Source organism: Schistocerca gregaria, chromosome 2 (assembly GCF_023897955.1).
Source record: "Schistocerca gregaria isolate iqSchGreg1 chromosome 2, iqSchGreg1.2, whole genome shotgun sequence".
NCBI classification, from domain to species: Eukaryota; Metazoa; Arthropoda; class Insecta; order Orthoptera; family Acrididae; genus Schistocerca; species Schistocerca gregaria.
The window spans coordinates 689,652,024-689,677,565 of record NC_064921.1 but is presented as its reverse complement, the minus strand read 5'-3'; the positions used below and the strand labels follow the sequence as shown (position 1 = coordinate 689,677,565).

General features: G+C 43.0%; 1 protein-coding gene across 1 annotated transcript in view; it reads right to left on the bottom strand.

Moving 5' to 3' along the window:
* Positions 1-250: 250 nt before the first annotated feature.
* Positions 251-25,542, bottom strand: part of LOC126334774 (ATP-binding cassette sub-family C member 4-like) — a 261,316-nt gene continuing 236,024 nt past the window's right edge. Inside the window, exons 20-25 of the mRNA XM_049997362.1 lie at positions 18,592-18,719; positions 18,238-18,483; positions 15,224-15,393; positions 4,159-4,288; positions 987-1,097; positions 251-857 (exon numbers count right to left, since the gene is read on the bottom strand). Of these exons, the coding sequence (XP_049853319.1) occupies positions 831-857; positions 987-1,097; positions 4,159-4,288; positions 15,224-15,393; positions 18,238-18,483; positions 18,592-18,719 (812 nt within the window). The 3' untranslated portion in view covers positions 251-830. The remainder of the gene's footprint in view (positions 858-986; positions 1,098-4,158; positions 4,289-15,223; positions 15,394-18,237; positions 18,484-18,591; positions 18,720-25,542) is intronic.

The following is a 25,542-nucleotide window of genomic DNA, read 5'->3' as shown; positions in this document are numbered from 1 at the left end:
TAGCCAGCATAAATAGTTGAAAAATAATGGAATAGATGCATATCATTTTCCTCAGTGTATCGTACGGCGTTTCGTAAATAGTGAGCATAGTTAACAGTTCATCTTCACTTGATGCCCCAGTCTGTTACATTACTAATTAACGCACAACTTTTTACTCACCTTTCGATCAATAAGAATGTTGTATGGCTGTGTACTACGGAATGCTGCAAATGAACCAATGCAAATATCAGTTTATTTGAAGACTTAATAATTTATAAAATGGTAACAATCTTTTATTTCTTATTTATGGGTACATCATTTAATGCTTCAGGTACTATCAGTTTTTTGTTATAACAAAAATATACATACTCCATAACACCGAGTTATTTTCGCAATTCGTTCACATGTGTTCCGGTTTACAGAGAAATCTCCTCAATTAAATCATTATTGTATTCGGTGAATTACTGACATATTGCTGAAACTGAATACTGAAACCGATTAATAAGATACACTTTCTCTCGAACCACTCGCAATTCACTCACAATTCATGCAGAAAGAGGTCTGTGGGAAAATATTGTTCTTTAAAAACAGCGACTTAATTCAACAATATTAATTTGTACATGATCTGTAACAACTACCTACAAAACTTGCTACACCATTTTCATAAATGCTGAAATACTTAGAAGTATGGCACGTAATTTTAATAATGTACAGTAGTTAGGTCGTTATTTACATAGAAATTTTACAATAATACTCCGACAGATAATCAACTGTTTAAAAATTATGTGACTAGTACAGCGTAGTAATTAGGAATGTGATCACATTTGGTTCAGTCTTGCAGGACTCGAGATTCAATGCGTAACTTTTTCGTTGTAGCACTGTAACAGAAAGAACGATATATCGTCATTTTGATGTGAAAAAGATATGACTGTAAAATACTAAAAACCAACATAAATAGCAGCACGCAGCAACAATCTATTTGAAATTGCTATTAAAATGTCACTTACTTCTTCAGCAATTCTACTAAGCTGTTCTGCCATAAGATATCCCGTTTGTCGGACCATTTTGGAAAACATGCCATCTTTCTTCTGTAGTAATATATGTGGATGGTCAAATTCCTGAAGACAAAAGAAGCAGAGCTAAACAGAGAATTTATTTCACAAGAATTGTATAGTAGAAAAGGAGAGCATGCTGAAACCGGCTTAAATACTAGTTCTGCCGGTAACAGGTATTGCAACGTTAGATAAACGTATACTTTACAATTCATACGTTACTGATAAGATAACCATCAGCGGAGATCTGTATCGTTAGCCACATGAACTGATCATATCATTGTCCATAAATTACTTTCGAAATTACTATCTACATTTTCAAACTGAGATAAAAATAAAGTGTTGTTGACAGTGGCTTTTACTGTTTTATTTCCACGAAGTATCCTGAATCAAATTTTATTAAAGCTATATTGTTTAAATGTGTGACATATTTCGCATTCATGTGCTCGCGCTAGTGTACAGCGTATGTATACAGAACGCAACAGAGTTATCTACTGCAGTTTCTACGTTTACAATTACATCTATACCTACACTCTGCAAACCACTGTGAGGTACATGGGAGGGGGTGCTGCCTCTTTTTTGAGCATCTTCGTGACACTCTCCCAAGAGGCAGACAAATCTGTGACCACTTATGCCGTCCTTCTGTGTATACGTTACACGTCCCGTGTTAGTCCTAAATGGTACCAGTCGCACACATTCGAGCATTATTTCAGTATGAGTCATACGAATGTTTTTAAGCAATCTCCTTTGTAGACTGACTGTATTATCCTAGTATTCAAATAATTAACCGAAGTCTACCATCTGCTTTACCTACGAATGAGGCTATGTGATCATTCCTCTTCGTATAGCACAAACAGTTGTAGCCAGGTATTTGTATGATTTTTGCCGATTCCAACTATGACTTACTGATATTGTGGTCATCGGATAGTAGGTTTTTACATTTTTTGGAGTTAAAAATTTTACATTTCAATGAATATTTGGACAGCTATTTTCAGACGATGTAGATAAATATTACCTGCGAAAATCTGAGGTTACTATTATCATTGCATGCAAGGTCATTAAGATACTCCATTAACAACAAGGATTCCAACGCAATCCCACGGGGCACACCCGAAGTTACTTCTACACCTGTCGAAGACTCTCCATCGAAGATAACGTGCAGCACTCTCCCTACCAAGAAATCCGCAGTTCAGCAATAAATTTCGCTTCACACTACATGCAGTCGACCTGTCGATAACAGGGACAGTTGTGTTACTGAGTCAAATACTTTTGGGAATTCAAGATAATATGTACCTAACTGACTGCTTTGATGCATGACTTTCACGATGTCATATGACAAAAGTGCGTGTTGGGTTTTAGAGGTCCGATGTTATCGAAATAAATGCTGGTTGACATAGAGGAGATCATTCCGTTACTGATATCACATTTGAGCACAGAAGATGTTAAAAGATTATACTAGTAATTTATGCTCGGGATATTGAACGAAATTTATTTGGACCACTTCTACTAGACTTCTTATGTTTGTTTTCAGCCACTGGACACTATTTGCTGCTCTGGGATCTATGGTGTTATGATTAAAAGATGGGAATTTCAACTCCGACGTTATTAAAAAGAAAAACTAAAAAGTGACTTTTTGGAGGTGTTCTTCTGTTTTAGTTTTTAAAGTTTACGTATAATTCTGCATCATCTGACGGTATTATCCCATTATTAAATTATGTAGAGGTGTGGCACACGTGTCCAATTGTACTGAAGATCAGTAACACTCAACTTGCAAAAGGAGGCAGTTATTAACTTTTAGACTGCCTTGACTACGATAGTGCTCTATTAGGTGTGATTCAGTATTTTATTGTTTTATCTCATTTCTCAGGACTATGGTTGGTGTCGAAAAAGGGGGACCTTCAAGGAATCAATTCGTATAATACTCTGTTTACGACCAGTTGCTACGGAAAGAACCATTTTAAGAACAGTGATAGTTGTAATATACCATGTGCACGCATGCGTATTTAAGACCAGAATGGGCTAACACTGCAAAACTTCCCATGACAAAGGCCGAATATATTATTCTATAATAAGCCACACATCACAAAACAGATGTCGCACGAGACTTTATGGACAACCTTCTTATTAATATGAGGGCTATTCGGAAAGCAAGCAACGATCGTCGCGAAATGGATACCGCAGTGAAAATCAAAGCTCCTGTTTGCAACAGTTAACTACACCTTCCAGCTACTTCTCTACAAAATCTCTGCTTTGACTTAAACACCTGCCATAGGATTGTACAAACTTTCCATTACCCTCGTCATGGAAGGCAGCCTCCTATTCTTTCTGACAATTTTCTGCGCAGAGCTGTAGTTCGTTGCCTGTACCAAAATGTTGTCTTCCTAGCCAGCGGTTCATTTGAGCGGGGAAGAAAATCAGAGGAAGCCAATTCCGTGCTGTATGGAGGGCGATCAAACACTTCCCATCGAAAACCCTGCAGGAGCGTCCTCGTTGCACCTGCAGTGAGCGGCGAGAATTGTCAGGAAGAAGCAAATGCATGACAGCTACTTTATGTAAGGTTGCATGAAATTAGGCGAAATCTCGCGGCAGGCGCTATTTTCTAGGTATCTTTAAGCGCTCACTATGCGCTCAGAATTGAGAAGGGCGACGTGACGCTATCTACGGGCATACTAGAGACACTGCCCAACACATATGTGCAATACTTCATCGGATTTTCACTGGGGTTTCCATTTCGCGACCGATCGTTCCTTAAATTCCGAATAGCCCTCGTATTTATTGAATTTCATGACTGAAGTTATTGAGTTAAATTTTGTAATTGACTTTATCACTATCTTCTAATATTAACTTCCAGTAAATATCCAAGTAACTAGGAGAAGCGAGCACACGCAATGTATAGCTCTGCGTTTCCCTTGTTCTTCAACAAATCAACTGTTAATTTTTCTTCTTACTTTAGATGGTCCTATCGTTCATCATCGTCGCAGTTATAAGATTGATGTGGTGTACTAGAATTACACAAGCTGTACATGTCAACATTTCATATTTAATTACGTGTGGTAACCATAGAATAGATTCTCACCACACAGTGAGCAACACAAAGAACTGAAATATAATTTTACTTGTAACTCACCACCATGCGACCGGCGTCCATTACGAGAACCTTATCGGAATCCATGATTGTGTTCAGACGATGAGCAACAGTCAGCACGGTACAGTGCGAGAACTTTTGTCTGATGGTCTTCTGGATCAGTGAATCAGTACTGTAAACGAAAATATAGAGTCTTAAGATATCTTTGTCAATATACCGTTTAATTAAATGCTTAATGTTGAAGTAAAATTACGAAATACATTACCGTTTGCGAAGACTGCAACACCAAGAAAGTGGCATGTGATTACAGTGAAACTTATTCCACGTATTAGGGACTTGGCAATAGACGAAAGAATAGATGAATCTGACATGCACGTTGACCGTGAAAAATCAGTATGGTGCGAAGCCGCCACGAGCTGAAATTAGACTCTCTAAACGTCGTAGCATGGAATGAAAGAAGGCGTGGTTGTGCTGCGAGAGATCCGAGTACACTGTCATGCGGTTTCTATGCGCGTCTACAAAGCATCGACAGTGGTTGCAGGAGGGCCATAACGTACAAGTTGCCGACCGTTTTCAACATGTTGGATGAGCCATATGTTAGGCAAACATACAGACTAGCGAAGCTGTGGGACCCGTCGTTCTTCAAACATAGCTTGCCCCTTCTCGAAACATGTGGCTGGAGATTATCCTGCTGAAATATGACATGTGGAGCTGCCTACAGGAGTTGGTTCAAAGGTTCAAATGGCTCTGAGCACTATGCGCCTTAACTTCTGAGGTCATCAGTCGCCCAGAACTTAGAACTAATTAAACCTAACTAACCTAAGGACATCACACACATCCATGCCCGAGACAGGGTTCGAACCTGCGACCGTAGCAGTCGCTCGGATCCAGACTGTAGCGCCTAGAACCGCACGGCCACTCCGGCTAGCCAGGAGTTGGTGCCTCCGACCGTAAACACTTGTTGATGAAGTGATAGCTGTTCAGATTGCCCTCAAAATCTAGGGGACGAGATCGCACGCTATAGCCAATGACGCCCGAAGCCATCACACTTGGCGTTTGTCAGCTACGCCGCTCAACAGAGAAATCTGGCAACAGCGTTCATCGCGGTACCGTCTGATCCGAACGCAGGCATTACTCTATGACAGCTTGAAGCGGGACTCCTCCTAAAACACAATATTTATCTACTTACCACGCCAGTGATGGCGTACACGTGCCCATCCTGGACTGAAGCGTTGGTGGTTTCTGGTCAGTGGAAGAAGGCACAATGATATGCGTCCCACGAGTTCCAACACCCGTACCAGTGATACAACGCCAAAGCAACACAAGGGACAAATCTTTCTTGCTTACGACCATGCGTACAAGATTACAGTCATGCTACAATGTGATCACAATGGTTTAGTATAGGTTCGTTGCTGTGTGTGACCCTCTTCTATCCATTGGCTGCACACACACACATCATTGATATACCAGCATTCACTGTACGGGCCGCAGTATGTCGGTACGACAGACTCGTTTCCCGAAACCAGTTATCTTGCCCAGTTCGAACAGGCTCACATTGTGACATAGATGAGGCACAATAGAATTCTGTTTGCACCTTTCCACTTCGCTGGATGACTCTGCACCTACTGAGCGTGCCACAACACTGACCTCTCCGGCCACATAAATGAAGGCAGTGCTGGACCTAAGTGGACGCCATCTCCCTGCAAACTTAACCACTTATGGTTCCACTGTTCGATACACCCTTCAATTTTGGAGTCATTCAGGCCGTTGCTTGGTGGATTCTTCAATTTTTACAAACGGTGGTGTAGTTCATGAATGAAGTTTGACTCACAAATGTCCAATTCTGAATCATTAACGCTGGATACAAGTACAAATGACACTACTATACTGTGAAGAATTTTCTGTCCGTTTATTATGGGATTCTGGAAACTACTAAATGAGTGACGTAGATTTACGCTCGTCGTCTTCCATACTTTCGGACAAAAACTACAAAATGTGTCCCAGAAGGAATGATCAGTATTCAGGAATATGAGAGGAACGATCATTTGAAGCAAATAATTTCAGTAAACATGGGCATGCGTTAAGAGCTTCGAATACTTCTGTGAAACACACCTCTTCTAATGAGCAAGCACTCGTAAGTCTTAAGGTATACACTTTAGAGCCCATGTTTCTGGACTTTTTTTCTTATTTTGTTGCATTGTACCTCCTCCAAAAACATAAAAAGCAAAGAGCTTGCAGTAGATGACATTTGCTTTACATCATCGAAGGTGAAGTGTTTATAGCTCGAAAGGTGTGCATACTAGAAGTTTTACTTCAAATGATCGTTTCTGTCATATACCCGAATATTGACCATTTCTCCTGGCGAATACTATTTAACCGGAAGAGAGTTTAAAACCAGCGGTTGCTAAATAACATTTCAGCTGACGAGAAAATTTGAGTGAGAAATGGGTGATTGTAGACTGTTTACGTTACACAATAATCAAAATGACTGCCGCATCGACGCCGATGTTGCTACCTTGCGAAACAACACACAATCGTCTTGTGGTGTGCCCACTACGAAGTTACCCAATGATTACAATTCATGGTTGGTGTAACAAGCCTTACCACCAATGTGTGCTAGGCCTGTCCGCTTGTAGCGTCATGGATCAGTATCCGATTGCAGAAGAAAGGATGTTCTCCTTCACACTGGAGTCGGTGGAACAGTATCGCACAACGCACATAGCTAAGAGTGCGTCGATTCTGGCCATGGCTGCGGATACGACTTCACGCGATGCTGCAGAAGCTCCGGGGCACGGACGAGAGGAGCATTTAACTCGGTGTCCGAAATGGAGCAATACTCGTTAAAGAAATGTACACTCCTGGAAATTGAAATAAGAACACCGTGCATTCATTGTCCCAGGAAGGGGAAACTTTATTGACACATTCCTGGGGTCAGATACATCACATGATCACACTGACAGAACCACAGGCACATAGACACAGGCAACAGAGCATGCACAATGTCGGCACTAGTACAGTGTATATCCACCTTTCGCAGCAATGCAGGCTGCTATTCTCCCATGGAGACGATCGCAGAGATGCTGGATGTAGTCCTGTGGAACGGCTTGCCATGCCATTTCCACCTGGCGCCTCAGTTGGACCAGCGTTCGTGCTGGACGTGCAGACCGCGTGAGACTACGCTTCATCCAGTCCCAAACATGCTCAATGGGGGACAGATCCGGAGATCTTGCTGGCCAGGGTAGTTGACTTACACCTTCTAGAGCACGTTGGGTGACACGGGATACATGCGGACGTGCATTGTCCTGTTGGAATAGCAAGTTCCCTTGCCGGTCTAGGAATGGTAGAACGATGGGTTCGATGACGGTTTGGATGTACCGTGCACTATTCAGTGTCCCCTCGCGGATCACCAGAGGTGTACGGCCAGTGTAGGAGATCGCTCCCCACACCATGATGCCGGGTGTTGGCCCTGTGTGCCTCGGTCGTATGCAGTCCTGATTGTGGCGCTCACCTGCACGGCGCCAAACACGCATACGACCATCATTGGCACCAAGGCAGAAGCGACTCTCATCGCTGAAGACGACACGTCTCCATTCGTCCCTCCATTCACGCCTGTCGCGACACCACTGGAGGCGGGCTGCACGATGTTGGTGCGTGAGCGGAAGACGGCCTAACGGTGTGCGGGACCGTAGAACAGCTTCATGGAGACGGTTGCGAATGGTCCTCGCCGATACCCCAGGAGCAACAGTGTCCCTAATTTGCTGGGAAGCGGCGGTGCGGTCCCCTACGGCACTGCGTAGGATCCTACGGTCTTGGCGTGCATCCGTGCGTCGCTGCGGTCCGGTCCCAGGTCGACGGGCACGTGCACCTTCCGCTGACCACTGGCGACAACATCGATGTACTGTGGAGACCTCAGGCCCCACGTTTTGAGCAATTCGGCGGTATGTCCACCCGGCCTCCCGCATGCCCGCTATACGCCCTCGCTCAAAGTCTGTCAACTGCACATACGGTTCACGTCCACGCTGTCGCGGCATGCTACCAGTGTTAAAGACTGCGATGGAGCTCCGTATGCCACGGCAAACTGGCTGACACTGACGGCGGCGGTGCACAAATGCTGCGCAGCTAGCGCCATTCGACGGCCAACACCGCGGTTCCTGGTGTGTCCGCTGTGCCGTGCGTGTGATCATTGCTTGTACAGCCCTCTCGCAGTGTCCGGAGCAAGTATGGTGGGTCTGACACACCGGTGTCAATGTGATCTTTTTTCCATTTCCACGAGTGTATTTAAAGTACGCTGAGGTGCACATATACAGATGGCGGTACTATCGCTTACCCAAGGTATAAAAGGGCACTGCATTGATAGACCTGTCATTTGTACGCAGGTGGTTTACGTGGAAAGGTTATCGACGTGATTGCAGCCGCACGAGGTGAATTAACTGACTTTGAACGGGGAATGGTAGTGAAGGTAGATGCACGGGACATTTCATTTCGAAAATCGTTAGGGAATTCAATATTCCGAGATCCAGAGTGTTCAATATTCCAAGTATTCCCAGAATACCAAATTTCAGGCATTACCTCTTACCACGGACAACTCTAGTGGCAGACGGTCTTCACTTAACGACTGAGAGCAGCGGCGTTTGCGTGGAATTGTCAGTGCTGACAGACAAGTGACCCTGCGTGAAATAACAGCAGAATTCAATGTGGGATGGACGACGAACGTATCCGTTAAGCCTAGTTTTCACAACGACACTGGATTGCACCCAACTGCACTGTAACATGCTGCGCATGCGCGGCGTGAGTGTACGAAAGTCGTCGCCGAAACTAAGCTCTTTCGGCTTGTTCAACTTTGGCGACACTAGTTGCATGAGTTTTGAGGTTAAGCGTGTCTGTAGGGAGTAAAAAAACTGAAATATGAAGTGGTGAACTGAGGAAACTGTTCGCTTTTTGGGTATCCGTGCTATGCATAGGAGTTTGTAGCATTTGAATGACGTTGACTGCAAAAAAACAAGCAGCGGTTTGTTGCTCGCTCGAGACTGTCATACGCGGTCTAAACATGAATTGGTAGACAATATCTGAGCTGTAGAGGAAAATCAACTGAGTTAAAATTATAGGTAGACATATACAAATGAATTGATAAAAATACAGACAAGCAAACCTTTTGACTGCAGAACAGCCCACGTCTACATCACTATAATCCTCTGGTTCGAGTTGAGCGATTCCTTTTTAAGGAAAATAGTTGACAGGAGAATAGGCTAAAAAAGTCTGGAAAACTGAATTCTTTGTTCGATATTAATTTATTTAAAACGTCACAGCGGTGCCTCCCATTCACAAATTGCAGTACAGATGATTAAAAATTTTATAGCGTCTACTAGCACAATTTCTTTCAGCAGGGTCGCTGAGCAACCGAGGAGACTTCTTTTCTTTATCCAGTCACGAACCCAAACACGTTTCTATTTTTTTTATCTTTTGTCTTATGCAGCGATTTCATACAAACAAGAATTAACTCTGCCACAAGCAAAGCTGCAAATCTTTCATTTTACACATGACTACGGCACTCACAAGGCGACGAAACAAAAGCGTACACTGGTGGAGCCGTGTCTACTGACATACCAAACCTTTTGCGTCCAACTCGTTTCACACGACGAGTGGCGCAAGGCAGTGTCATTGTGTAAACTAGGTTTTAGGACAGCGTGGCGAAATTTGACGTTAATGGGCTATGGCAGCAGGTGACCGACGCGAGTGCTAACAGCACGCGACGAAATTTTTGTCTTCCATCGTCAATGAGAGGTTGCGAGGGTTACAGTAAACGGGTTGTGGTGCATAGGAAACAAGCTACTGCACTCCCAGCAGAGGCTCCATGCTGTGACCGTAGCCACGTTAGTCTCTTGGAGAGAAGTCGGCATGGAGCCTGTAGTATTCATTCCTGAAACAATTCCTTCATCGCATCGTCAATATGTGGGTGGAGGGTTACAGTAAACTGTTTGTGGTGCAGCGGAGACAATCTAATGGACTTCCAGGAAAGGATTCATGCGGTGACTGGAGACACGTTAGCCTCTCAGAGAGAGCTAGGTGTGGAGCCTGCAGTATTCAATCGCAACGCAATTTCTGTGATGCATCGTCAATGTGAGGGTTGCAGTAAACAGGTTGTGGTGCATCGGAAGCAAGCTAAAGGACTCCCAGTAGAAGTTTCATGCAGTGACCACAGCCATGTTAGTCTCTGGAAGACAGGTCGGCATGGGGCCTCTGTTATTCAATCGCGACGCAAGTTCCGTGTTGCATCGTCAATGCGAAGGTGCGAGGATTACAGTAAACGAGTTGTCCTGCATCGGAAACAAACCTCTGGACTTCCAGGAGATGTTCCATGAGGTGACCGTAACCAAGTTGGTCGATCGGAGAGTGATCTACATGGAACCTATAGTATTCAGTCTCGACGCGATTTCTGTGTCGCATCGTGAATGTGAGCCTGTGAGGGTTACAGTAAATGGGTTGTGGTGCAGCGGACAAAAGCTACTGGACACCCATGAGACGTTCCATTCGGTGACCATAGCCACGTTAGTCTCACAGTGAGAAGTCGGCATAGAGATTGTAGAATTCAATCGCAACGTAATTTCTGGTTTGCATCTGCAATGTGAGGGTGCGTGGGTTACAGTAAACATGTTGTGGTGCAACGGAAACAATCTAATGGACTTCCAGGAGAGTTTCCATGCAGTGACCGTAGCCGCTTTAGACTCTCAGAGAGAAGTCGACACGGAGCCTGTAGTGTTTAATGGCGACACAATATCTTTGTTGCATCGTCAATGTGAAGGTGGGAGGATGACAGTAAAGGGGTTTTGGTGTATCGGAAATACGCTACTGGACTCCCAGTAGAGGTTCCACGTGGTGACCGTTGCCACGTTAGTATCTCAGAGCGAACTCGGTATGGAGCCTGTAGTATTCAATCGAGACGCAATTTTTGTGTCGAATCGTCAATGTGAGGGTGCGAGAGCTATCTACAGTGCGTCCCCTGAGCTCGTGACCACGCCGGTTGGATCCAGACGACTGGGAAACCGTGGTATGGCCCGATGAGTCTCAATTTAATTTCGTAAGAACTGGTGGCAGGTTTTGAGTGTGGGGTAGACCTCACGAAGCTATGGATCCAAGTTGTGAAGAACCTACTGTGCCAGCTAGTGGTGGCCCCATAATAGTGCGGGTTATGTTTACATGGAATGGACTGAGTATTCTGGTCCAATTTAATCGATCATTGACTGGAAATGGCTATGTTCCCTTACTTGGAGACTATTTTCAGCGATACAGAGATGGAATTATTATGGATGATGCACCCTTTCACAGGGCCACAATTTTTCACGATTCGTTTGAGGAACATTCTGGAGAGTTCGAGTGAATGATTTGGTCACCAAGATCGCCTGATATGAACATTTGTGTGACGTAATCAAGAAGTCAGTCCGTGCACAAAATTCTGCACCGGCAGTACTTTCGCAATTATGGACGGCTATAGAGGCAGCTTGAGTCAATATTTCTGCAGGGGACGTTCAAAAATTTGTTGAGTCCGTGCCACGTCGAAGTGCTGCACTACGCCGAGCATAAGGATGTCCAATCGATGTTAGGAGGTCTCGCATAGCTTTTGTCACCTCAATGTACGCTGAAGCAATTTGCAGTGTCTGGAAAGCCGAGAGAATGAAAAAAGAAAATTTTATCGGCAGGTGTCATCCTGGTCGGGAGGAATTTGTCGCCACCGATAGAACTTGCAAGATGCTGGGTCGTTCAAGCAACAGAGGAATGGATAAGGTTCTCAACACAGCAGTGCTTGCACAGTACAATTTGAGGAGATGGTGTTGGGTCGTGTGGGAGAAGATTCATCAAATGTCAACCGTCAACTTGTGCGTGAGGCCGGCCGCTGTGGTCAAGCGGCTTTAGGCGCTTCAGTCCGGAACCGCGCGACTGCTACGGTCGCAGGTTCGGATCCTGCCTCGGGCATGGATTTGTGTGATGTCCTTACGTTAGTTACGTTTAAGTAGTTCTAAGTCTATGGGAATGATGACCTCAGATGTTAAGTCCCATAGTGCTTAGAGCCATTTGAACCATTTGAACCCAGCATATTAACCAAAGCCGTTAGGACATTACGCAATATACGTAATGTTTGATACCTTGTGTGATGTCCTAATTTCTTTGGTTAATATGTAGACAGGGTGACTTTTATCGTTTATAGAAGCATCACCCAAAGAAAGTATAGGTAGTTTGTAGACAAAACTCCTATTCCCATTTGTTTGGTCAACTTTTTAGTCCATAATAACTAACGTCAGGGTTTTTATGTTTGGGAAAAACTTTGGAAACGGGCACCCGCGCCCAAATGTCGGAAGAAGCACGCACGAATGGGAAGGATGCTCCATTTGTTCTACTTCTCTTACCAAGAAGCGCTGCTGGCCAGGCTCGAAGGAAGTATGATGTTTCCAGACTTACGATCTTCTTTCGCCAGCTTCAAGATTGAAACTTTTAGTGCACTTCTCGACTATCGTTCTTCAGCTACACGAAGCAGCTACACGAATGTGATTGTTTTACGTATGAATTGTTTGGTGTTATGTATGCATGGAATCTATGAGAACTGGAGACACACCATCATACTTTCGGCAAATTATAATTCACAATGGCAGATTAATGCGACATTATAGTAGCTCATGCCCTAGTTTCCGGCAAGAATAATATACATAAGAATGGAGAAGAAAACTGAGAATTTTTTAGAAGACGACTAGCCTGGCTTTCGGAAAAGTAAAGGAAGCGGTGAGGCAGCGCTTGATAACTGAAGCAAGACTGACGAAAAATCAAGACACATTCATAAGCTTTGTCGACCAGGAAAAAGTGCTCGATAACGTAAAAAGGTGCAAGACGCACGGAATCCTGAGAAGAATAAGGGCAATACATAGGGAAAAACGGATAATATACGATATGTACAAGTGCCAAAAGGGTACAATAACTGGAAGACCAAATACGAAGTGCTTGGGTTAAAATGCGTGTAAGGCAGGGGCGTAGTCTTTCTCCCCTACTATTCAGTCTACACATCGAAGAAGCAATGACGAAAATAAAAGACAGGTTCAGGAGTGGGATTAAACTCAGTATGAAAGAATATCAATGATAAGTTTCGCTAATGACATGCTATCCCCCAGAGGAAGTGATAAAGAATTACAGTACATACTGAGTGGAATGACTAGTCTGCTGGCCACAGAATATAGATTGAGAGAAAACCGAAGAAAGAGGAAAGGAATGAGGAGTACGAGATATGACACAATTGAGAAACTTATCCTCTAAACTGAGGACCACGAAGTACAAGAACTCGAGGCATTCTGTTACCTTGCAAACGAAATAACAGATAACGGACAAAGCTAAAAGACATAAAGAACAGACCAGCACAGGCGAAGAGAGAATTCCTTTACAAATTAAGTCTACTAGTATCAAAAATCGATCTTAGTCTGTGGAAGAAATTTATGATAATGTACATTTGAAGTTCAGTATTGTGTGGTAGTGTACAATGAACAGTGGGAAAACCCAATAAGAAGAGAATCGGGACGATTGAGGCGGATGTTAAAGATTGGGTGGACATATAAAAATGAAGAGGTTCTCCGCAGAATCGGCGAAGACAGTAACATGTGGAGAGGATGGTAGCACACACGTTAGGACATCAGGGAATAACTTCACTAGCACTAGAGGAAGCTGTAGAGAGTAGAAACAGTAGGGAAGGCAGAGATTGGAATAAAGCCATCAAATAATCGAGAACGTAGGTTGTAAATGCTACTCCGACATGAAGATGTTGGCACAAGAGAGGAATTTGTGGCTCGCCGTATCGTAGCAGTTAAGAGACTGATGGCTCACAAAACTGTATTTCCGACTTGGCTTTTGTGAGCTACCAAGAAGTAGGCAGAGCTTCGTAAATATGGATTTGCGTGAAAAATTATGCTTAATTTCTCAGTTCCTTTCAGGACCCCCGGACATTTCAACCCTTCTCTAATTCCATTATGGGGCTGCATCCCCATTAAACACGATATGTCCCCGATAGGTCCAACGCTACTGCAGTTTTTGCTTTCGTGTAGAGGTTAGTAATATTAGAGGCCGTTCAAAACCATTCGATGAAATCTGAACGTGTTTCAAGAGATCTAAGGTTGATTATGTTTTTCAGCATCCTTGTTTTGTGTCCTCCTGTCGCATGACATGGACACACAAAACGACAAATGTTTCCTATAAGACCCCCCATTTCGGCAAAACCCTCAGTGCACCCACCCACCACTATTGAGAAATCTAAGAACGTACCTGTAGAGACAGAACCCGTGACGAAGTCCTAAGCGCTTGCAGACTGGCAACCCTTTCGACACCCACTGGTTCCGAACGGCCTACTATCAGGCTTCATCGACGAACCCCACACGTGCTGTGGTTTTTCTTCGCACGTGACGACACCGCACTGTTTGAAGCGTGGTCGAGTCCGAGGTTGACGTCTCAAGGCCCCACGATTATGCACCACTACAAAGGAGCGTTGTACGCATCTTTAAGCCAAATTTAAAACTTATGCACCTCAATGGATTGGAATTACAAGGTTTCGAAAAAGTGATTCTTTATTTCTGTTGCGCAGTGTATTTGTGCACAAGCTAATAAATCTACAGGGTGCAATTCACGAGGCGCGTCTTTAACTCTTTATCACGGAGAAATATATACGTTGTCGACTTTGGAAGGACTGTCGAAGAATTATGGTAGGTGGTGGGATGCTGATGAAAAACTTTTCAAAGAGTTTTTAGCAATGACTAAGATACTGAGGTATATGTAAAATGCCTGTAAGTCACTGACACCAATTTATTACTCGTCGATAATCTTCAAATTGAACATCGTACACAGTCTTATATTTTGCGGTATAATAATCCAGTACTGAGTAGAATTCCAGGTGTGTCCTGAAGTCCATGTGAGTTACGCCCGCTGCACTCCTCATGGGACTTCCACCATTCTCAAGCTTCGCTGCTGACGCAGTTGACACGGAACCTTATTCTTTCTAATAATCGGCGTTTAGCTGACCGAAAATGTGACGGTGTTATCTGAGCACAGGAGCAAAGAGTCAGTGCGAACTGAAGGGGAAACTTACTGGGGATCGACGTTGGCGGTGGCCTCGTCCAGCATGAGGACGCGGTTGTTGCGCAGGATGGCCCTCGCCAGGCACACCAGCTGCCGCTGACCGACGCTGAAGTTGCTGCCGCCGTCCAACACGCGCGTGTCCAGGCCCAGGGAGTCGTGCAGCGAGTCACGCAGCTCCACCTGCAGGACGGCAAAGTAGCGACGAGCGTAAGTAAAGAGAACACGTGACTTACAGTGTCCCATATGCACACTGTTCCAGAAGTAACAGTAAACACTGAAATCTGAAATGAAATGATTGCATGGCATTGGTGACCTTTAGTCCGCACCTGGGGAAGTTCGGCGGCCGATTAACAAGTTTTTTCAGTTGACACCTTACTGGGCGACTTGAGTGTCATGATGATGAGAACAACACAAATTATTGGAGAGTGGGGGAGTGGGGGAGTGACGACTCAATAGATGGGGTATAGATCACAAGGGAGCCCAAACGGAAAATACCCTTGCAGACAGTTCAACAAATTAGGAGATAAAAACCACTTTCTGGAACATTCTGTCTGCCTCAAACTATATATTGGGTTGGTGCATAAGTTCGTAGCAACAGATACACACAGCACAGACTTTACTCATCTACAATACATTCTCGATCACTATTTACAACAATCTGCCAACATTGTGGTTACGTTCCGATTCCGCAACTGTAGAAATCACGTGGTTTTCAGGCGAAGAACTCGTCGAGCCATGTTCCGAGCGCATTTTCATCCAGAAAGGACGTTCCTTGAAGGCTGTTCCATAGAGAGTGGGAAAGGAGGAAATATGAGGGCGCAAGATTAGTTGAATAAGGTGGGTATGGAATGATTTTCCAATCCAACTCATGTATAGTGTTTTTTGACAGTCTGGCAAAATGTGGGCGTGCGTTACCGTGGAATAGCATCAACTCACGCAGTCTTCCTGGTCGTTCTTCTTGGATTGCGTCTGCAGGCCGTCTCAGTTGCTGACAGTAAATGGCAGCAGTGACAGTAATACCTCAGGGAAGTAATTCGTAGTACAACCCACCGTCACTATTCCACCAGATGCATAAGGTTATACTTCGTGGATGGGCGCAAGTCTTTGTACGTGAAGTTGCTGCCTTGTTTGGGATTAACCGTTTCTTTTTTTTTCCTTGTGTAGGCTAAAGACACTACTCCACGTCACCAGTGACGATACACGATAGGAATGGTCGGTGTTGTTTATGAGCCAATTGATGACGAGCAAGTAGACGTACACGTATGGCCACCTTCTGGCTTTTGTCACACCCATACACCCGATTTTTTTAACATTCCCCATTGCATGCAAATGTTACATAATGGTCGAACGACCATAGGTCATCACATTTGCCAGTCTCGAGTATAGTGACATGGATCAATAAATAAACCCAAACCAACCGAAATATCAACACGCAAAAAGAAAATGCTACGAACTTATGCACCGACCTAATATAGTAGTGAATTATGGACTGTGGGAAAACAGAAAGGGAAGAGGATCGAAGCGTTTGAGATGTGTTGCTGCATAAGGATGTTGAAAATTAGGCAGAAAAATAAAAAATAATCAAGAGGTTCTTCGCAGAGTGACTAAGAAAGCTGCAGATCAGTCACAGGTGAAAATGATTCACACTTACAAGGGACAGGAGGCTAGGACGTGTGTTAACACATCAGGAAATAAATTCCCTGATACAGAGGGAGCTGTAGAGGGTAAAAACTTATTAGAATATATGCAACAAATGAGGTCGTAGGGTGCAAGTTGCATTCTGACACGAAGATCTGACGTACGAGAGGAAGTCGTTAAGGTCCGCAGCAAATCAATAAGAAGATTGATCACTCAAAGAAAAACTCATATAATGGCATGGCCGCTTCATCAAAGAATACAGTTGGTCATGTCAATGCTTTTGTGAGACAAATTACAAGCAAAGATTATCTGGATATTTTAAGTGACAAGGATAGCATCTAATGTGACAGATAATTGGTCCTCATCAATGATGGTGTCTTATTTGGCAAAAGCCCAGAACACTTTGTTACCTCTATTGGCGCATTAGTCTGATTCGCACGTGGAAGAGCTGTAGGTCTTAATCTGGCCCTCCCAGTCATCCGACTTGGACGGCAACGAGTACCTGTGGTTAGCTATGAAGCAAAGAATTAGACGGAGACGTTCTGGTCTTCGTTGAGGCAGCAAGGTGGTGCGCTACAATGATAGAAACTTTCAGAGTCTACATATTTTTCGCTTTGGAATTACAGTTGTACTGCGGGCTACAGAAGACCCAGGGTTCTATTTTGTATTCTTTTAATGATCTCCATATTTCACTGCATTAGGTAAAAGCATTGAAGGACAGGCGAAGAGACAAAAAAAGGTAGGCATAGATAAATGTGGCAGGGCGTTATTAACAATGAATACTAACCTGCGGGTACGACGGGAGTGCGGTTTCTCTCCTTTTTCAGCCTGTGACTTTGGAGTACAAGTTATAGACATAAACTATTACAAATAATATTGTTCACATTCTCTTATTTATAGTTATTGGCTTGTAGTAATGCACGGTAGAGCGGGTGAGATGTAGAGGAAAGTGATAATCAGACTGGGAGTAAGAGAGAGAGAGCTGTGCTCAGAGTCAAAGGCAGAACATAAGTGAAAATATAGCTTCTCAACGCGTTTCAAATGTTCAAATAACTTACGACAATGCAGCCGGTCACCGCCTCCGACCATCGCCGATGTTTCAGTTGGTAAACACTTAGTTCGAATTACGGGAGTTTTTCGAGTACGGTACCCATCTATGCTCTCCTAAGTTATTTCAACTAAAGGCATTTCGTTCACAAAAGGGAAAATTTTACACTGTCTGTACTTTCACATTTATTACTATGCATGTAGAACGCTTGTACTTAAATAAAAAGGGACAAAAAACAAATTACCCACAATTTTTCTTCTTGTTAAATAATTTATAGGCTACAGCAAACATGTAGTTCGAAGGAAGCAGATAATAATAAGTAGACTACATATACGTACATCGTCAAGTACTCTCCACAGGATGTAGTCTGGGAACTCTCCGAAGGGATCCAGGTTGAACCGCAGAGTTCCAGCAAATAGAACTGGATCTTGTGGAATAATGGAAATCTTTGCCCTAAGATCTTGCAGACCAATGTTGGCAGTGTCCACGTCGTCGATAAGGATTTCCCCCTCGACAATGGCGAGCCTGAACAGCGCTGAGATGAGCGATGACTTGCCGGCTCCCGTGCGTCCAACTATTCCCACCTGCGAATTGAAAAGAGAATAGCTGAACTTCCTTCCATCATTAAAACTTGATTTTCTTTGATTACTATGCTCATTATGAAGGAATAAACGGTTTTTTTCGAACAGTACCTTTTCGGCCGGTCGGATGACGAAGTTGAGGTCTACGAGAACGGGATCACTCTGAGGCCCGTATCTCAAGTACGTGCGGCGGAACTGTATTTCTCCTTTGGATGGCCAGCTACTGGGTGGTCTCTTGTCTGTAATAAACAATAAAACATCATCGTCATGGAAACCGAACTTTGATTGAACAATCGATATGGGCCAACTACTGGCAATTTCTGAACGATTAGATTAACAACCCTGAAGTGGCAAATGCAGACAGAACATTCGGACCATTATAATATACTGAGTTTGATAATCACAGATTTTCGATGAAAAGAGTGCATTAAGTGATACTCTCAAAATAAGTGTGCGTAGTAATTCGATTAGTTAATTAGTTTGCATGTTCCACATATAATTTAAACGATTACAGAGTACGTACGGTTGTTGTGTTAACATTAATGAATTATTATTCATTTCCTTGCTTCAATAGTGAGCAAACTGTATACTTTGCCATATCGTACCTGTTACCTAAGAAAGAACCCAACGAAAGTTACCTTAAAGGACCTTCAGAAGACTAAGTCTAAGAGAATCCTAAAACTACTCTGGTTAGAATCTCTGCTATGAGGCTGCTCTAGTATACCCTCTAGTTTTGAGGCGGAGTAAACTTCCTCCTTTTACAGACCACGGATAACTGCCTTACGTGGTGATTCAGTAGCACTGTTGCATACTCATCCCATGATCTGTCACGTGAGCCCAAATATGCTAAACTCTAAAGTACAGTTTTTAAAGATCTGTTTAGTTAACTGTGATAATAAGTTTATTCAAACTACATCACTTCACGATATATAATAAACTCTATTTCTGGTTTCGAGTTCTGCAAATATAATATATTTATGTCATTGGGAGCCAAACCCATTCCGAAACTTGTCAGTGATCTCATTCTTGTGTTTCATAATTTTAAGTATTTAAGTAAGATAGTGTGATATATTACTAATCAGTTACTCAGTTGTTTGACATACTCTGTATACATGAGCTGAAACAATGAACATGACCTGATTTCCGATAGCATCCAGAGACGCGCTATCAAACTGCTATGGAGATATGCAGCGATTTGAATGTGAATCTCTGCAAGAAAAAAGTCTGTGTTTTTGTCAAAACCTGCTGCAAATTTAGAAAACTTATTTGAGGAAGATGGTGCAACGTTTCTACCTCCTCCGTTCCATATCGTGCGTAGGAACAATGAGACGGGAAATTAGAGCGCAGAATCAGACGTATAGATACCCATTTTCCTCCCGATTCGCGGATGAGGAAAATAGGTTCTTGGTATTGGTTACAAATAATTTCTGTGATGCACCTTGCAGTGGCTTGAGGACTATGTGAACTGCTCAAATAAATGTTTTGCGCCACCTGCACATCTGCGAATGAGCTTAGATCCAAGGCAAGCAGAAGTTGAAAGGTGCAACCTTGTGAAACTAAAAGGTTAGCTTTATGTGAAGTAAAAAAAAAAAAAAAAAAAAAAAAAAAAAAAAAAAAAAAAAAAAAAAAACAACTAAAGTACAGCAAATATGTTCGAAATTGCACATCAATGAAATAAAAAAGTATACCATATTTCTCTACACCGCACATTGTAACATTCATAGATCCCCCCTAGAGTAGCGTTGGCGAGGTGGTCGAGATGTTATGGTCAAGTCTGTTCCGCTCTTCGACGGTGGTCCTCGTGAGGTCATGCATGAAAAAAAAGGTTCCAGGGACGATGCGCTGTGGGATTCAACTTGTACCACAACATACTTAAACGGATCACATTGGCAGCCATCTCAGAGCGTTCCATTCAGTCAATACCTCTCTCTTGGAGGAAATTATTCATGAAGTGCTTACGATGTCATGGTGCATTATTGACTTCAAAGGAAACCCAATCACAGAAATGTTGATTGCAAGGCTGGAAAATGGGTAGGTTATACGGGGTGAGGCAGAAAGGACAAACGTTTTTAGAACAGCTAGTATTCAAGCTCAGGTGGTCGGAGTGGGGGGGGGGGGGGGGGAGAGAGAGAGAGTGATGTGGTAATGTGATCGGTAGCTCCTGCTATTTTGTTTAGTCAAGGTCATCAAGGTCATGGAGCCGTGGACTGTGCAACATCGTGTATTTCAATCTCGCTAAACATGATAGTGTTCACACTTGTAACACCATTTTACATTGGATAGAATCACTGTGAACACGAGGAACAGTTATGAACAAAAAACCACCAGGACCTCCTCGCTCAGTTTGGACACAAGAAAATGTGGAAAGAGTTCGGCAAGCCATACTCCATAGTCCTGGTCGATCTGCTAGACCGAGCGAGGTGGCGCAGTGGTTAGCACACTGGACTCGCATTCGGGAGGACGACGGTTCAATCCCGTCTCCAGCCATCCTGATTTAGGTTTCCCGTGATTTCCCTAAATCGTTTCAGGCAAATGCCAGGATGGTTCCTCTGAAAGGGCACGGCCGATTTCCTTCCCAATCCTTCCCTAACCCGAGCTTGCGCTCTGTCTCTAATGCCCTCGTTGTCGACGGGACGTTAAACACTAACCACCACCATCTGCCAGAAGACACTCGGCTCAGCTACGCCTCAGTAATCGCTCAATAAGGAGTATTTTGTATACTAACCTAAAACTACATCCCTGCAAAATGGTCACTGTGCAAAAATTAAAGCCAAGAGATTATGAACAGCAGCTACATTTTGCCCGAGAAATGGAGGACATATTTGAGCAAACTGGCAAAATTATTTTTCTTATGAGTGATGAAGTTCATTTCCATTTGAATGGAATGGTAAATCAGCGGAACTGTCGTTATTGGGACAGTGAAAACCCAAAACTACTGCATGAGAAACCATTACATAGTCCCAGCGTGATTGTTTGGTGTGCTGTGACAGGTACAGATGTTATTGGTCCATACTTATTCTAAGACAAGAACGGGAACACAGTAACCGTAACCTCTGAATGATACAGAGAGATGATCACTGTATTCTTCCTACCTGAATTAAGAAGAAAACGTATTACTGTCCAGAGAGTGTGGTTTCAGCAGGATGGAGCTACAGCTCACACGGCAAGATTGACTATGGAAGCACTTAAGACTGTTATTCGTGTTAGAGTTATTTCCCGGTTTGGGGACATTCATTGGCCTCCTCGTTCCCCTGACCTATCCATGTGTGACTACTTTTTGTGGGGCTACCTTAAATCACGTGTGTACGTGCATAAACCACGTACACTTTGAAAAATTGAAGGAAGCTGTTCGTGTGGAAATCGTCCAAATAGATAGAGACATGTTACAGAGAGTTGAAGCAAACTTCCGAGAGCGCCTTGAGAAGTGCATCGCTGAAAACGGCCGTCACCTGGCATGTTGTTTTGAAGCATTAATTTTGTTCAATGGGAACATTATTTGAGTGTTATTCTGTAATAAAAAAATTTTTGAAGCACTACTAACGATGTATTGTTCATTTAAAAACCATTCATCCTTTATGCCTCACCCTGTAGTATCTTGTCCCAATACCGTACAGTCCTCAAATTATTCTCGATAGTCACGAGAGACATCCATCATTCGTACACGACAGCAGTCCAAAACATGACTAACACACCTCCCTACTGAACCCGTGGGAGTGCATTGGTACCTATGATACCTACGCCCAGGGCCTCCTTCACCGACAAACGACGCCAGTGGCCCAGGAGAAAGCCGGCTAGACCCCAGGTGGCGAACGTCAGAGCAGTAGGCATTGGGAACACTCTACAACCACACAGAGGGTAGCCAGGGGACGCCATCCCCCCGCTTAAGAACTGACACGTTGCCAAGGGCCTGGCAGACAATGAGAAGCTTGCCGAAAACTGATGGACCCTGCAGCCATTAGGGTGGAACGTCAAAAATGCACGTGCGAAATCATGTGAATTCTTCTGGCCTGCCCTAGAAAACAAGAACGTGTCGACAATTCCAGCACCCCACAGGCACTGGGAGCAGAGAACACAAAGCGCAAAGAATTCGCACAGGGAGGGGTGCAGAAGAAGTCAGCCTATTTAAAAAGATGTTTTCTAGACAGTGAGGACATTCCTTATAAATCACAGACGCCAGCAGAATCTGAGACGAAGCCCTAACACGAGTCTGTCCAGGCCTCACGCAGAGACGGCGGGTGCAAAGCGGTGTTGTGTGGCTGCTCTTGCAACAGCTTCGGAATGCAGAAAAACATGGGAGGAATGTGAAATCGTGAGAAAGACGTCTATTCCATAGTCACAGGTCAGCCCGTTCCCCCACAACACATTACGCTCTTAATCATTTGTATTTGGTTTCATTTAATTATTGATTTCAGTTAATTGTTGGCTCCCAGTGTTCCGCGATCTCATTGGTAATTTTCATGTTGCGTGATGTCACAAACAATTTCTGGAGTTCACTATATACCATGGCCACGACCACACTCTTACGACAATGACCAGGTATCAGACAAGTTCTACACTCGATGGAGAGAAGCCGACGCCACTGATCCAAAGTTCCACACCAGGCTTTCCTTACATAGGGTTTCACAGTGCTGGGTATCTGGTGGGTGTAACACTGTTGTTCACAACGGGCGCCTGAAAGCGAATCTGCATGTGTGGAGCGGGGTTGCGTACTGTCTGGATTAACGCACCCCTCACAGTCGCTTCCAAAAACGCAGCGCACAGTCCAATCGCATCCTCCTCGGGGTACCTGAGAGTCACATTTTGTAGACAGCGCTTATTGGGTGGTATTGTCGACTGCGGAAGGCCACTGCTGGCAGATCGTGAACATTTTGTGCCTTACTACAGGGCCTAAATGGTCTAATGACGTACCGTTCCGTTCACGATTCGAGATACGACGCACTTTGCTGAACTGCGCTGAGAATGCGCGTTTACTTTTACCTCCATAAAACACAGTGTTTTCTTGTAGTCAGGAGAGTGTAGAGAAAGAAATCTGTGATTAAAAAATGACAGACTATACAAATCATTAAAACGGCGTAAAACTTTATTTTGCCAGTTTATGTAGATGGACAGCAGCAGATTGAAAAAACATACTAATCATAACTTTCAAGAGCAGCTCTGTCAGTATTGGCGCTATATTTCACGAGAATCTCCCTTCACAATAAAATTATACACACTATTAAAAGCTTAAAACTCCGAGTATTACATCCCTCCCTCTCTTCGAAAGTCCACAGAAGCTATCATCAATAGCCAGACAGCAGAAAGGGGAAATAACAACTAGCTGGAAATATTGTACTTCCAACACACACTTATTTGGGACAGGTAATATTTGACAGAAATATTATAGTTTCATTTGATAAGTTGTAGTTTGTATTCATCGTCTCGCGCCATTCATCGAAAGTATTAAATTTCGAACGTAAATAAATGACCACAGCATGAAACGCCAGCATGGTCTTTAAATTTCGTTAGTTTTCGGAAGACCGATGTCGTTAACTGCATGTAACGATTAAATCTACATTGTCTATAATATGATTTGTATAACACAAGTTTTAACTTGACCTGGTTTCGACACCAATTACGGGTATCTTCATTAGAAAAAACAAAAATAATTACCTGTAAAAGATTACGGTATAGTTATTATAATGAACAAATTTAGGAAGCGACTGTACTCACATGTATTGACAGTTGAAAAGAGATTTACGAGCAAAATGATCTTGTGTTATAAAATAATTTCTTAAAATCATTTTTAAAAGCATATAAAATTACTGATAATGGAATTCACATAACAATGGCGCTTGTCAGTAAAAATTATAGCTATATGACGTGGCACACTGTACGCCGCTAAGAGTTGTACGATTTGTTGGCATCAGACTAAGCGGCCCAAGGGCCGAAGTTACCACGACGTGGACACGAAACAAGACGCGCTACTTATTAACAGACCAAGAAATCAATTGTTTTCATTAACAGAATTATTTTAAATAGCATATAAGTGTTCATCTCGCAAGTCAAGAGTCAGTGTTATGGAAAATAAAAAATTATACAGGACAAAGCAATAACAAATATTTTATACATTTCGTTTAAAAGCGAATTACAATGTAATAAATGAAAAAGAAAGAGGAATATGATATCTTAGTGCACTCTGAGGAAAATGAGGAGTCGATTTCAGGCGTTTCTAAGTAAGGTCTTTATACCATTGAAGAACATAGCTGCAACTACTCAATCACAATGAAATAGTCATTAAGAGAGAGGTATTTCAAAATTTTTAATTCTTCAAGTCTGAAGCCTTTCGTCTCTGTGTGTAGGATACTGAAGTCATGAACTTCTGTAGGTGTATGGTCTGTCATTAAGAAGTGATCAGCAAGTTATATTTACCTGTACATTTTCCTGAGAATGTTCTTTAAATCTAACAGCAATTGCTCGTCCCGTCTGTCCTATATAATTGGCTGGACGTTTGTCAGAGTTAATTTTATACACCTTTCCGTTTTCTATGGGCAATGCACTGGTTTTAAATTACGAACAAGATTATTTTTCAAACTGTTGTAAGTAGAAAATGATACTTTAGAATCATACTTATTATGGAGAAGACGCTGAATCCTGTAAGACACGGACCCTAAAATGGTGTAGAAACTGTTTTTTCTTTTCATTACTCTCGTTATTAGCAGAAGTGTCAAGAGTGGGGATTCTATTATTGGTTTTATTTTTGGACCTACTGACCACTATGGCTGGATCGTACCCATTACTGACTGCGATGATTTTAATCAAATTAATCCCAGTGTCAGGGTTTTCATCAGACGAAGTAGTGGAAGCAGCTGTATGGCTGGAAGAATGAAAAAAAAAAGGCTTTTTGTGAGAATGAGTGTATGTTGAGCAAAACGGTTTTTTTTTGAGAAAAATATTGTCAGAAATGTTATTATCAAGTACTGTTAATGTTACATCCAAATAATTTAACTGACGGAATTCGTATTCGCACTCACCCAGAGCGACGGCTGCAAAATTTTCAAAAAATTTTTCTTCTAAGCAATTTAT